The following is a 15,289-nucleotide window of genomic DNA, read 5'->3' as shown; positions in this document are numbered from 1 at the left end:
ACGCGTGCACACACACAGACAGACACAGACACACGCGCGCGCACACACACACACAGACACAGTCACAGACACACACACACTCACACACCGACACCGACACAGACACACAGACCCAGTCACAGACACACAGACACAGACTCAGACACAGACTCAGACACAGACTCAGACACAGACTCAGACACAGACTCAGACACAGACTCAGACACAATGCTGGAGGAGCTGAGCAGGTCAGGTGGGGAACCAACAGTCGGTGTTTCGGGCTGACCCCCTTTTTCAGGGCTGGAGGCCGGGGAGGCAGCAGCGGAAGTGAGGGGGCAGGGAGGAGGGGAGGTGTATGAGCTGTCAGGTGATGGGTGATCCCAGGTGAGGGGGGTGGTAGATGGGTGGGGGAGGGGGTGTTGAAGTAAGGGATTGAGAGGCGGGAAAGGGAAATGGGCTGATAGGAGAGGAGAAGCGACCGCGGGAGGAAGGGAAGGAGGAGAGGCAACAGAGGGAGGCAATGGGCAGGTGAGGAGGTGGGAAAGGGTAAGGCAGGAAGCAGGACGTGGGTCTGTCATGCACCTGGCTCCGACACACCTTGAAAACAAGGACACTTATGCTAGAACGCTCTTCTGAATTTCAGTCTGGCATTCAACACTATCGTCCTTTGTTGAACAATCTTCTCCCCCTCGGTCTAGATATGTCACTGTGCAACTGGACCTCCTAATGAAGAGACCTCAGTTAGTCGGGATACACAACCCCTCCGGCCCCCGCCCCCTCCTGTCTCGCACAACCTCTCCCGGTCCCAGAACACATCCTACACAATCAGGGAAGGTCCCCAATGCCCCTGCTTCCTGGGGAGGCTGGAGAGAGCTGGACTACGCACGTCTATCCTCATGTCCTTCTGCATTCCGACAAGAGGCATCGCCTCACTGTGGCAGACAGGAAGTGTCTACAACGGCCAGTCAAAGCTGTCCAGCCTGCCCACCATCAATGACATATGTACAGAAAGGTGCCGGGAAAGGGCCAGTAACATCACAGAGGATCCCACCCACCCTGCTCATGGACTGTTTGCCCCACTCCCGCCAGGCTACGTAGCATCCATGCCAGGACCACCAGACTCAAATACAAGTTATTTGCCCCAAGGCTGAGCAACACCTCCATTCCCTAAACACAAGGAAATCTGCAGATGCTGGAAATTCAAACAACACACACAAAATGCTGGTGGAACACAGCAGGCCAGGCAGCATCTATAAGGAGAAGCACTGTCGACGTTTTGGGCCGAGACCCTTCGTCAGGACACTAACCTCCATCCACTAACCCACCAGTCCACACCCCCAACCACCACTACATTTCCCATCAGTCACTGAATAGTAGGACAATCAATGTATGTAGATAAACCGTCCTATATCTTTATATTGATTGTGATATTTTTGCACTGCATTGCTCCCTGTTACTATTGGTGGTGAGGACCCAGGGGTGCACCTGGATGCTGAGTGGAGCACTGACACAGAGGCTGTGTACAAGGAGGGCCAGAGTCGCCTCTACTTCCTGAGGAGGCTGAGGCACTTTAGAGTGTACAGGCCTCTCCTTCACGTGTTCTACCAGTCTGTTGTCACCAGTACAATCTGGTGGTGTGCTGGGGCAATGGCATCAACACGGGTGATGCCAACAGGCTCAATAGACATTAGAAAGACTGGCTCTATTATAGGAGTCAAACTGGACACACTGGAGGCTGTGGTAGAACAAAGGACCCTACGGAAAGTCCTGGCCATCCTGGACAATGTTTCTCACCCACTGCATGCTGCTTTGGCTGAACAGGAGCACTTCCAGTAATAGACTGAGACAACTGGGCTTCTCCAAAGACTGCTAGATGAGGTCATTCTTACTCTTGGTTATTGGGCTCTATAATGAGTCAACCTACGGCTGGGAAAGTGATGACTGTTTGACATAACTTATTTTTTTATTATGTTTAATTATCTTCCAATATTTGTGTATCTGTGCTACTGTGACTGTAATTTCCTTTGGGATCAATAAAGAATCTGTCTATCTACCTTTATTATTGTTATGTGCTTTATCTCATTGTGCTGCATAGGATCCGGAGTAACGATTATTTCGTTCTCCATTACAGATGTGTACGGGAAATGGCATTAAAAAATCTTGGATCTTGAATGGAAAATTAAGATCAGAATCAGTTTTAAGATCACTGGTATGTGTCGTGAACTTATTGTTTTGTGGCAGCAGTACATAATAATAAATGTGAAATAGAGTAACAAATCTCTAATTTATGTTAAATCAGTCGCGCAAAGAAGTAGTGAAGTAGCGTTCATGGGTTGAGTTGGATGATCGGCCATGATCATACTGAATGGCCTACTCCTGCACCTATTTTCTATGTTCATTGTCCATTCAGAAATCTGATAGCAGAGGGGAAGAAGCTGTTCCTGAATCATTGAGTGTGTGTCTTCAGGCTCCTGTACCTCCTCCCTGATGGCGGAGGGGAAGAAGCTGTTCCTGAATCACTGAGGGTGTGTCTTCAGGCTCCTGTACCTCCTCCCTGATGGCAGAGGGGAAGAAGCTGTTCCTGAATCATTGAGGGTGTGTCTTCAGGCTCCTGTACCTCCTCCCTGATGGCAGAGGGGAAGAAGCTGTTCCTGAATCATTGAGGGTGTGTCTTCAGGCTCCTGCACCTCCCTCCTGACGGTAGCAATGAGAAGAGGGCAGGTCTTGGGCAATGGAGGTCCTCAATGATGGGTGCCGCCTTTAAGATGCCCTCCGTGCTGGGGAGGCTGGTGGCCATAATGGAGCTGACTGAGTTTACCACGTTGTGCAGCTGAGAAGGAGGGAAGAGGAGTGATATTAACAGGATTTAGAGAAATCAATGTTCATATCGAATATGAGGTCACTCCTCCAACCTGGAGAATAGAGGGAGACATGCGCATGTGCCAGTTGGTTTGAGTGGGAGCTGGTTGTCACGCATGCGTCAGTCTGATCGTCCCGGACGATAGGGGGCGCTGGAGCTGTCAGCGGGTGCTGCGGTCCGGGTCCTCCCACCCGGCATGGGAGGACCGCCGGCTATCCCGTGGTGCCGCGGGAGCCGGACGGAAACGAAGCGATGGAGTGGTGGCGGCGGCGGGTCTCGGTGCTGGCGGTCCTCGTAGCGGCTGTCGCCTGCCTGTGTGCCGGTGAGCGAGGTCACCTGCAGCTAGGGGCGGGAGGGGAGACCTGGCCCTGGGGCGGGAAGCGCCAAGATCCCCCCCTGCCGTCGTCCCCGGCCCTGGGTGACGTGTCCTTGGGGCTGGGATCTTGCTCTGCATTCCCACTTGGATCTGGGGGTTGGGAGGAGGGTGGGGCAGGGCTTAGCGGCCGGTTGATCCAAAGGAGGACCGCTGGTGTTGGTGGCGAGGGGTGGGGTCTGTGTGAACAGGGGCAGTGGAGTTCAGCGTCAGTTGGGGCCAGAGATCCGAGCGTTTACCGATGTAAAGCTGCTGCTTGTTTTGGAGGGATTTAGTGGGATCATGCTGTGCCCAGGGTACAGGCGGTCAACTGGGGTCCGAAGGAGGGGCGGTCATCTGTAATTTGTGGGATCTTGCTGAGTGCAGTCATGCCACTTCAGTGGGGGGAGGGGGGAGGAACAGGGATGCTTATTCAGAGACGGTGCCATTTGGCCTCCCTGCGTGTAAGGGGAAATTGTGGGAATGCCCTTTGATGGGCTTTTGGGTAGGGGTTGAAGCTGGCACGATCGGCGTGTAAATACAGGAGAGCGCCCGGCTGCCAACTGGGCTTGAAGTTGGGGGGCATTTACGCCAGTGCACGGTCTGCTCCTGCTTGGGTGCTGAGGGGGCTTGTGGGGTTTTCCTGAGCCCCCACCCACCGTTTTGTAAAGATCCTCCCCCCACCCCGCAGGGTTGCCCGGCAGCAACACCTTGCCAATGGGTGACCTGCAGGCCAAGCGGAGAGGAGGAGCGCCTCGCGCCTCCTTTGGTGGAGATGTCGCTCCACACCGCCACAGCAGGGGGACCAAAACTATATGCAGTACACTGAGTGCGGTCTCCTCCAGCATTTTATACAGCTGTCGCCGTCTTGTACAATGCCTTCCTCCGAGGGCCAAGCATTATCGCCATTGGGCACCTACCCCAGCTGCACCTGCCCCTTCACCACCATTCAGGGTCCCAAATGGTCCTTCCTGGTGTGGTAACAGTTCGTTTGCAAGTTGCTCCGGGGAGTGGGGGGGGGCACCCACCTGATCCCCTGCATCGGTGCTACCTTCACTCCATCTTGCAGAATCGTCCGGTGGCCACCCAGTTCTGTTTGAATTCCGTCCAGGGCCCCGGCTGCTCGCAGGGTGAGGCCCCTCTCAGGCCGGTGGAGTAGTCGGCTTTATTAGCACCAACGTCTCTAGTGAGAGTTTCAAAATCTCACGTTCCATCCGAGTAGCCTCCAACCTGACGGCTTGAACACCGATTTCTTTAACCTTCGCTCTTTTTCCCTTCCCCGTTCATCTCACCGGGTGGCAGGGTGCGGTCCTACCAAAGGAGGTGTGAGGCCCTCCTTCCCTCCACTAGTCTACAGGTCACCCTTGGGCAAGGCATAGCACCCCCCCTGATCAGGTAGAGGGTCGTGTGAGCAGCTGGTGCACATCGCAAGTCCTGGTTATGTGACCACTGATGCCAGGCAGACAATCTCTGAAGAGAGAGTATCGATAATGACCGGGGTCACCCTTCCTGTAAAGACACTGCCCAGAACGCGGCAACGGGAAAGCACTTCTTTGGAAAAATTTCCCAAGAACAATTACAGACAAAACCATGATCACCCATGTTGTATAACATGTAGGTTGATTCCTCTCGCCTGTCCATCACCTCCCTCTGGTGCCCTCCTCCTTCCCTTTCTCCCATGGTCCACTCTGTCCTATCAGATTCCAGCTCCTTCAGCCTCTTCCACCAATCATTTCACAGTATCTCACATCGTACCCCTCCCCAACACCACCCACTCGACCGGTCTCTCTTACCAGCTTGTTCCACTCCAACACCCTTCCTCCCACCTTCTATCCCCTTTCTTTCTAGTCCAGACGAAGGATCTCGGCTTGAAACGTTGACTGTTTATTCATCTCCATAGATGCTGCCTGACCTGCTGAGTTCCTGCAGCATTTTGTGTGTGTGTTGCAGGATCTCTTGTGATTGAGAGTTGTAAGAAAATTAGGGAGAGTAAAATACAATTTATAAAAGGGGCTCTTTCGATTCCCTTAGCGGGTTGTGTGGTCCAGCCCGGGGGCAGACTCCACTCCTCTGGACTCTGCATCTGTTTCCACGCAGAGTGGCTGTTCTGGTGCTAATGCTGGTCTCCTTGTCCACAGCGGAGACATGCACTGAGCCCTCGATTGTCCCGTCTTATTACACGACGTCGGATGCGGTCATCTCATCCGAAACTGTCTTCATTGTCGAAATTTCCCTCACCTGCAAAAATGGTGCACAGGTGAGTACGGGAAAGTGATCAGAGTTCATGGTATGACAGACCCCGAACTAATCCTAGCACCTCGCTCCCTTCCCACTGCCCTGTGTCTGTCCCCAAATTAATCCCACTGTCCCACTCTCTCCCCACAGCCCTGTGTCTGTCCCCAAATTAATCCCACTGTCCCACTCTCTCCCCACAGTCCTGTGTCAGTCCCCAAACTAATCCCACTGTCCCACTCTCTCCCCACAGCCCTGTGTCAGTCCCCAAACTGATCCCACTGTCCTACTCTCTCCCCACAGCCCTGTGTCTGTCCCCAAACTAATTCCACTGTCCCACTCTTTCCCCACAGTCCTATGTCAGTCCCCAAATTAATCCCACTGTCCCACTCTCTCCCCACAGTCCTGTGTCAGTCCCCAAACTAATCCCACTGTCCTACTCTCTCCCCACAACCCTGTGTCAGTCCCCGAAATAATCCCACTGTCTCATTCTCTCCCCACAGCCCTGTGTCAGTCCCCAAACTAATCCCACTGTCCCACTCTCTCCCCACAGCCCTGTGTCAGTCCCCAAACTAATCCTATCATCCCACTCTCTCCCCACAGCCCTGTGTCAGTCCTCAGAGTCCCTCTGTCCCCTCGTCCCTGACTCCTCCATACTATCGTGTTGCTTTAACTTGCCCTTCCCTCTGTCACTGTTTCCTTCAGAACGTTGCACTCTATGCAGACGTTGACGGCAAGCAGTTTCCCGTCACCCGAGGGCAAGACGTGGGACGCTACCAGGTATGTGGGGTGATTGGGATGGCCAGTGGTGGGGGGAGGATGAGTGCACTGGCCCCCTGACGGAGCCCTCACCTCCCTGATGTTTGGTGTTATGTCAGGAACATCATTCCCACAATCCTCATTGAGAAGTTTCAGAACCTGGGCCTCTGTTCCTCCCTCTGCAACTGGATCCTCGACTTCCTAACCAGAAGAGCACAATCTGTGTGGATCGGTGGTAACACTTCCTCCTTGCTGACGATCAACACTGGCGCATCTCGGGTGCGTGGTTAGCTCGCTGCTCTTTTCTCTCTTTTCCCATAACTGTGTGGTTAGGCAGAGCTCAAATACCATCTTTAAATTTGCTGACGATACAACCATTGTTGGTAGAATCTCAGATGGTGACAAGAGGGCATACAGGAGTGAGAGATGCCAACTAATGTCGCAGCAACAACCTGGCACTCAGTCTCTGTAAGATGAAAGAGCTGATTGTGGACTTCAGGAAGGGAAGGATGAAGGAACACATACCAATCCTCACAGAGGGATCGGAAGTGGAGAGAGTGAGCAGCTTCAAATTCCTGGGTGTCAAGATCTTTGAGGATCTAAACTGGCCCCAACATATCGATGCAGTTATAAAGAAGGCAAGACAGTGTCTGTACTTCATTATGAGTTTGAAGAGATTTGGCATGTCAACAAATACATGTGAAAACTTCTATAGTTGTCCCGTGGAGAGCATTCTGACAGGCTGCATCACTGTCTGGTATTGGGGGGAGGGGCGGCAGTAGAGCTACTGCACAGGACTGAAAGAAGCTGCAGAGGGTTGTAAATCTAGTCAGCTCCATCTTGGGCACTAGCCTACAAAGCACCCAGGACATCTTCTAGGAGTGGTGTCTCAGAAAGGCAGCATCCATCATTAAGGATCCCCAGCACCCTTTTTCATCAGAAGCCTGACGGCACACGCTCAGCAATTCAGGAACAGCTTCTTCCCCTCTGCCATCTGATTCGTAAATGGACTTTGAACCCATGATCACTACCTCACTTTTTTAATATACATTTCTGTTTTTGCATAGTTTTTAATCTATTCAATATGCGTATACTGTTATTTATTTATTATTATTTTCTCTTCTAGATTATGTATTGCAATAAACTGCTGCTGCTAAGTTAACAAATTTCACGACACACACCGGTGATAATAATTCTGATTCTGAGGAAGCTGAGATCAGTGTGGTTTCCTTCAGGCGAAATCTTGCCTGACAAATCTGCTGGAATTTTTTTTTTGTTTGTTTGTATGTTTATTTATTTATTAATTTTTTTTGAAAATTACAAAGAATAAATGTAATGATAAAATAGTAAGAAAGAGAAAAAATAATATTAACCCTCCCCCCCTTAACCCTTGTCTAAAGAAAGAAAAAAAAGAAAGAAAGAAGAGAAAGATTGCCTGGATATCGGAGGATCCCCATATGCTCCATGGAGTTCAAAATAATTTTAGTATTTATTTTTACTTTCCCCAATTACTTTATAATTTTATCTTCAAAGGACCATCTGCTGGAATTCTTTGAGGAAATAGCAGGCAGGATAGTCAAAGGAGAGTCAGTAGATGTTGTTTACTTGGATTTTTAGAAGGCTCTTGACAAGGTGCTGCACATGAGGCTGCTTAATAAGGTATTAGTATAGATGGAGCATTGGCTGATTGGCAGGGGACAAAGAGGGGGACGAAAGGGGGCTTTTTCTGATTGGCTCCGGTGGCCAGTGCTGTACCTCAGCTGTCAGTGTAGGAACCACTTTTTTCCCACGTTATATGTCAGTGATTTGGATGATTTAATTGATGACTTTGTGGCCGAGTTTGCGGGCAATATAAAGGTGGATCAGACGGTGTTGAGGAAGCAGAAAGTCAGGAGGAGGACTTGGACAGTTTAGGAGAATGGGCAAAGAGTGGCAGATGGAATACAATGTTGAAGTGTGTGGTCACGCACTTTGGAAGAAGGAATAAAGGCGTGGTCTATTTTCTAAATCGAGGGTGATTTCAAAAATCCGACTTGCAGAGGGACTTGGGAGTCCTAGTGCAGGGTTCCCTAAAGGTTAATTTGCAGGGTGAGTCTGTGGTGAGGAAGGCAAATGCAATGTTAGCATTCATTTCAAGAGGACAAGCATATAAAGGTAAGGATGTAAGGTCTTGCAAGGCAGACCAAATTTGGATTATTGTTAGCAGATTTGGGCCCCCTGATCTAATAAAGGATGTTCTGATGTTGGAGATGGGCCAGCAGAGTTTTACAAGAATGATCATGGGAATGAAAGGGTTAACATGAGGACTCTTTGGCCCTGGGCCTCCTGTACTCGCTGGAGTTTAGAAGATTGAGGGCAGGAGGGATCTTGTTGAAACCTACCAAATATTGAAAGGCCAAGATAGTGGATGAAGAGAGGATGGTTTCTAAAGTGGGGGAGGCTAGAAACAGGGCACAGCCTCAGAATTCCAGGATGTCCCTTTAGAACAGAGATGGGAAGGAATCTCTGCAGCCAGAGGACGGTGAATCTTTGTAATTCGTTACCATCGATGGCTGTGGATGCCAAGCCATTGTGTATATTTAAAGCACAGGTTGATCGATTCCTGATTAGTTAGTGTGTAAACATTTATGGGGAGAAAAAGGCAGGAGAATGGGATTAAGCGGGGAAATAAATCAGCCATGGTGGAATGGTGGAGCAGATTCAGTGGGCTGAATTCTTTGCATCAGTAGTCTGTCTGTTTCTGTGACTAATGGTCATCCCTGGGTCCTAGTGTCCACCAGTGCAGTGACCACTACCCCCCCCCCCCCCCCCACCGGTCTGGAAAAGGCAAGGAGTCAAGAAAGTTTGAGGTACAGTCATCCGCAATGAAAATCTCTCAGCACGCAGCGTCAGAGACACAACATTTACAAGGAAAACATGAATCATACAGTTCTGACATGAAATAAACATCCACAGTGTAACAAAATCAAAGACCACTGTTGTACAAAGTTCAAAGTTTATATGTGGCACCATATATTGGTTTCCTTGGGCATACTCAGTGAACCCTAGACCCACAATAGAACCAGCGAAAGCCTCAACTAACGGCCAATGTGCAAACAACAACAAACCGTGCAAATACAACGGGAAAATATAATAAATAAGCAATACATTTTGAGATGAAGAGTGTGTAGGTTGTTGGAACAGTTCAGTGATGGGGCAAGTGAATATACTCTACTGTTGTTATCCCGAGGTGGAGGTTAAGTTTGTGCTGGTTGATTGGAAAATCTGCACGGTTGAAGGAAGTCGCTGTCCCTGAACCTGGTGACGGTGTGTGTCGTCTGGCTCCTGTAGCCGAGATACAGGGAAATAAGCTTGTCTTGCGGATCAGATCATTACACAGAGTATTGAGGTAGAACATGGTAAAACAATAACAGAATAGAGTGTCACAGTCAGAGAGAGAGTGCAGTGCAGGTTAATGATAAGGTGCAAGACCATAACGAGGTTGATCGTGAGGTCAAGAGTCCATCTTAGCATCCCCTTCGTTAGTCTGACAACAGCGGGGTAGAAGCTGTCCCTGAGCCTGGTTGGACGTTCTTTCAGGCTTTTGTGTCTCCTGCCCGATGGGACGGGGTAGAAGAGAGAATGTCCGAGGGGGGAGCCGGGGATCTTTGATCCTGCTGGCTGCTTTACTGGGGCAGAGTCCGTGGAGGGGAGGCTGGTTTCCGTGGTGTGCTGAGCTGTGTCCGCCACTCTCCGCGGTCCCGGGCGGAGCGGTTACCGTGCCGAGCCGTGATTCATCCGGATAGGATTCTTCCTGTGGAGCGTCAGTGTGAGCTGTGACTCAGGCATGCTGAATTTTGAAGTTCAAATTAAATTAATTATAAAAGCACATCTGTTGCACTGTATACAACCCTGAGATTCATTTTCTTGCAGGCATACTCAATCCAAAATAGAATAATAACCGTAATAGAATCAATAAAAGACTGCACCAACTTGGGCGTTCCAGCAGTGTGCCAAAAAAAACGAACTGCAAATGCAAAAAGAAAGAAATAATAGTTTAAAAAATAATATCTTTGGCCTCCTGAATAAGTAGAGGCAGTGACGAGCACCTATATGTTAATAATAAACCAGTTACTGGGGTTGCACATCCCGCTGAGCGCCTCCTCCCTCCTCCCCGCAGGTCTCCTGGAGTGCCGAGCACAAGTTGGCCAGGTCCGGGACGTACGAGGTGAAGTTCTTCGACGAGGAGTCCTACAGCGCCCTGAGGAAAGTGAGTGACGCGTGTGGGATGGATTTCCACACCTCTCCCCCCCTCCCCCTTGGGCGTAACGGGTTGGCGCAAGGTTGAGGGCATTGGGGAAGTCGAGGGGGGGAGATTATAAGGGGGTGGTGAATGGTCAACGTGGACTATTGGCTCTTTTGAAGCAAGAGCTGCAACTCAATCCCGCTGCGGAGCATGAACTAAGTTTCGACTATGTATTAGGCCGAAAGGCCTAATAACCATGCTGAATCTTTAAATTGTGAATGAGGTGGGCGCGGTCATTGACCTGACATCGATGAATACCACTGAACACCCTGTTTGCCCATTTCTGCCCCCAGTCCCTGTTCTCAAATCCACACCCCACCATTCCCTAATTCCCTCTCTGCATCACCGTCTAATACCGGAATTGCAGGGCATCTGACTGCAAGAGCCCACAAACGATTGTAAGCACTGCTGGGAAGATCATCGGGGGTCTGTCCCACCCATCCGAGATATTTATCAATGCAGCATTGTCAGTGATCCCTCCCATCCGTCCAACAATCTGTTTAGCCCCCGTACCATCAGGCAGGAGGCACCATAGCATCAAGGACTGTTGGGATGGGAAACAGCTTCTCCCCACAGGCCGTGAGATGACTGAACTCCCTGCCGTCTCCCAGGCCTCATCACATATGAAGTGCCAGTAGCTTTACACCGTTTACTTTATAAGTGTGACATAAACGCACTTTGTGTTAAATGTCAATCATCTGAAATAGATTTTATTGTTTTGGAATGATTGCTATTTGTGGTAATATCACTTTGCGTTGTGCACCTTGGTCTGGAGGGATATTGCTCTGTTTAGCTGTATACACGGTGAATGACAATAAACTTGAACTCTTCCCCCCCCCCCCCCACCACCCCCAAAAGGCTCAGAGGAACAAAGAGGACTACACAGCCACGAAGCCCCTGTTTGCTGTCAGTGTTGACCACCGGGTAAGTAGCTGTCTGTGTTAGGAGGGGCCGGGAGTGGGTGCACAGACACCACCACCAGGGTCGGTCAGTCCCACTTTCATTGTGCGTTCTCCCGGTGAACGAATGGGGTTCCTCCGGGAGCTCCAGTTTCCTCCCACAGTCCAAAGACGTGCCGGTTGGTAGGTTAATCGGTCATTGTAAATTGCCCCATGATTAGGCTAGGGTTAAATCGGGGGTTGTGGGACAGAGTGGTTCAAAAGGCCAGAAGTACGAGTTCTGTGCATATCTCTATAAATAAATAGAGGTACCCGTGTACAGTAGAAATCTTGCATACCTTGAAATAGATTACTATCACGTCAGCACATTGAGGTGCTACAAGGAAACAATAACAGAATGGGGGGAGAAATGGGACGTTAAATCTGTATAGGCTGCGCGTGTGCTGGGGGGGAGGGAGGCTGGTTGCCCTGTGTATTCTGGGCTGCAGAAGTAGGGAAGTAGGGTGTGTGTGTATGAGCTGGGGGGGGGGGGGGGGGAGTGATCTGCGCACAGGCGCACACCGTGAGTGCACTCCTGTGTGGTTGTGCGGAGGTTGGGGGGCGGTGTGCGAGGGTCTCCAGTTCTGCCTATTCTGATGCCTCTGTGTGCTCTCTCCCTCCTTCCCTTCCACCCCTTCTCTCTCTGTCTACTTCCCGGCAGGGAGCCTGGAACGGTCCCTGGGTTGCAACGGAGGTGGTTGCTGCTGCCATCGGACTCCTGGTCTACTACCTAGCCTTCAGTGCCAAGAGCAACATCCAGGCTTGAGGAGGGCAGTGGGACAGAGGAGGGGGGTGCCGTGCTCGATTGGGTGAGGGTCTGACGGGTCTGAGGGTCTACTCATTTCTGGTCGCCCGGCGTGGAAACTAACGAACTGCGGAATAAAATAATTTTTGTACGTTCTGGTCTGCTCTCACTTGAAAATGTAGGGACAGGCCACTTGGCCCATCGGAGTAGTGTTATAGAACAGAAGGAACTAGGTACCTGGTTCCCTCAATATGTAGACGGAGGTGAAGAGGACTGGCACTGAGTACAAGAATTGGGACGTTATGCTGCGGTTGTACTAGACATTGGTGAGGCTTTGCATCGAGTCAGGGAACAGGCCCTTCTGCCCCTCTGCCAGCTGGGCTAGTTCCGTTTGCCCATATGCTCAGAAAGCACCTAGATGGATTGTTTGATTGTACCCAGCTTGAGCACTTCCTCTGCAGCTTGTATACCCTGCACACTCTACATGAAGACATTGTCCCTCGGGTCTTCTGTGGGTTGAGTCGGTAGTGAGGAAGCTGAGTGCAATTGTGACTGTGAGCAAAGTCAGCAGAGAGACGCAGCTGGTAGATGTAGAAGTTTACTCAGGACACACTCGAGAGAGACGGGACTCCCTGACCCAACGTTTCTATATGTTAAAGAACAGAGGTAACAGGACAATTTCCATAATGCTTCTCTTGAGTTGCATGCAGTTTTCAAAATGCCTAACGCAGCTAAAGTGAATGTTGCTCACTGTGGTCTGAATGCAATTGGATGTTGAATGCTTTCATGCATATGCAGACATACATCAGTCCTTTGGGTGTTTCCTGGTCTGAAATTTACTATTTGGAGCTGCGTTTCAAATTCAAACTACAATCCATATCCGGATGTGAAGATTGGTTGCCATTGGGGTTATTATTTGCTATATACACTAACTATAGAATATTCCCTAACGCAGTGTTAGCATTCATTTCAAGAGGGCGTGAATTATAAAAGGAAGGCTGTAATGCTGAGGCACTGGTGAGGCCTTACTTGAGATATTGTGAGCAGTTTTCAGCCCCTTAATTAGGAAAGGATGTGCTGGATGTTGGAGAGGGTTCAAAGGAGGTCCACGAGAATGATTCCAGGACTGAAATCTGCAGATGCTGGAAATCTGGGCAGCACAAGCACACTGCTGGAGGAACTCGGTTGCGCTTTACACTACCACGGCATAGCCTAGGGATCGGGGTAGAAGCGTGCATGGAGGATTGATCACAGAGCATGAAAACAGGCCCTTCGGCCCATCTGGGTCACGCTTACTGAAATTCCCCTCTAAACATTCGGCTCATATCCCTCCTCTCCTATCCAAATCCCTTTTAAATGTCACGTAGCTGCCTCAACCACTTCCTCTGGCAGCTTGTTCCACATATGGACCACCCTCTGGCATAAGAAGTTGTCCCTCAGGTCCTCTAAAGCTGAGTGTGGACTCCTGTTCCAATCAGAGAACGCTTCCTGGTAGCTCGCTCCACATGTGGACCACCCAGTGAATGTCTCCTTTAAACTTTCCCCATCTTATCCTTAAATGTATGGCCCCTAATCTAAGACCTGGGGTACAGACTGTCTCGGATTTTTAGAAACCTCGATCGGGTCTACCCCTCCCCCTCTACAAAGAGCCCCACATCCTTCCTGTGGGGGAGCAGAATTTGGCCTGCTAGGCCATTCCATCATGGCTGATTTATTAACCCTCTCAACCCCATTCCCCATAACCTTTTATGCCCCAACTAATCAAGAACCTTTGACCTCTGTTTTAAATATATTCAACAACTTGGCATCCACAGCAGTCTGCGACAATAAATTCCACAGATTCGCCACCTTCTGGCTAAAGAAATTCCTCATCCCTGTTTTAAAGGGATGTTTTTCTATTCTGAGTGCCTCTGGTCCTAGACTCCCCCATTATAGGGAACATCCTCTATCCATTCTATCAAGGCTTTTAAACATTCGACACGTTTCAATGAGACAGCCCCTTTGTTCTTCTCAACTGCAGCAAATACAGGCCCAGAGTCGTCGAGCACGCCTCGTACATTAACCCTTTCGTTCCCAGGATCGTTCTGGAGGATCTCTGGGTTCTCTCCAACAGCAGCACATCCTTTCTTTAGGTGAGGAGCCCAAAACTGCTCAGTACTCCAGCTTTGGTCCTTATCTAAGAATGGATGTGCTGGTGTTAGAGGTGGAAGATTACCCATCTTTGAAAGGTATATTGTCCCCTGGTCTTGTCCACTGTACAATTTCAGCAATGTTCAGAGTTCAAAGTGAATTTATTATCAAAGTATATATATGTCACCATATACAACCCTGAGATCCATTTTCTTGCGGGCATTCACAATAAATACAAAGAACTGCAATAGAATCAATGAAAAGCTACACACAAAGGCAGACGAACAACCAATGTGCAAAGTACAACAAATTGTGCAAATACAGAGAAAAACAATAAATAACATAGGAGTTGTAGAGTCCTTGAAAATGAGTGGAATCAGTTCACTGTTGGGGTGAGTGAAGTTACCCACGCTGGGTCAGGTGCCTGATGGTTACCAACCTTTCTTTTATTCCATAGAGCCTTACCATTAACCAAGGGGACCATGGACCCCAGGTTGAGAAACCCTGCTGTAGGGTAATGACTGTTCTTGATCCTGCTGGTGTGGGACCTAAGGCTCCTGTACTTAAGTGCACATTTTGATGATGGACAATGCCAGCGAGGTCTCCAATTCAAGTTATTCTACGCAAACAGATCCTCTACTCCCATTGAAGGAAGCTCAGCAAGCCCCTGGAGGGCAAAGGAAACTTCAAAAGCGTGAGAATCAGCTGGGAAAAAGAAAATCCCAACATTACACCTGAAGGAGATCCGTCCAGTTGGACGCGAGAACGACCTCCACTGTGCCACGGAGAGCGAGCGGCAGCAGTGAAAGGAGGGACCGAACGACCAAAAGACCACACTAGCCACAGGCCGCCACTCTGCATCAGAACACGTGGATCGCGGGCCGGCCTCAACAGCCACCCGAGGACCCACCAACAGACAACCCCATCGTACTCGACTCAAGGGATCTCATTACTTCTCCATATCCAGGATATAACTGCCATAAATAATCGCTTTTCCCAGCATCAACAC

At 49.9% G+C, this 15,289-nt stretch overlaps 1 protein-coding gene across 1 annotated transcript; it reads left to right on the top strand.

Annotated features, from left to right (window-relative positions):
- The first annotated feature begins 3,004 nt into the window (after positions 1-3,004).
- LOC132390297 (translocon-associated protein subunit delta-like) lies at positions 3,005-12,301 on the top strand. Its single transcript, XM_059962914.1, has 6 exons — positions 3,005-3,161; positions 5,330-5,448; positions 6,129-6,203; positions 10,342-10,431; positions 11,326-11,391; positions 12,067-12,301. Exons 1-6 carry the CDS (start codon positions 3,092-3,094, stop codon positions 12,169-12,171), a joined length of 525 nt encoding a protein of 174 aa, XP_059818897.1. The 5' UTR covers positions 3,005-3,091; the 3' UTR covers positions 12,172-12,301.
- Positions 12,302-15,289: the final 2,988 nt, after the last annotated feature.

Source organism: Hypanus sabinus, unplaced genomic scaffold, assembly GCF_030144855.1.
Source record: "Hypanus sabinus isolate sHypSab1 unplaced genomic scaffold, sHypSab1.hap1 scaffold_842, whole genome shotgun sequence".
Taxonomy (NCBI): Eukaryota; Metazoa; Chordata; class Chondrichthyes; order Myliobatiformes; family Dasyatidae; genus Hypanus; species Hypanus sabinus.
This window is presented reverse-complemented; position numbering and strand designations above follow the sequence as displayed.

What these genes read in the sequence shown, in the direction of transcription:
- LOC132390297 (XM_059962914.1), top strand. Translation starts at nt 3,092, where the DNA reads ATGGAGTGGTGGCGGCGGCGGGTCTCGGTGCTGGCGGTCCTCGTAGCG. An exon ending in TGTCGCCTGCCTGTGTGCCG is followed by an intron (nt 3,162 to 5,329) that starts GTGAGCGAGGTC and finishes CCTTGTCCACAG; the next exon opens with CGGAGACATGCACTGAGCCC. An exon ending in CTGTCAGTGTTGACCACCGG is followed by an intron (nt 11,392 to 12,066) that starts GTAAGTAGCTGT and finishes ACTTCCCGGCAG; the next exon opens with GGAGCCTGGAACGGTCCCTG.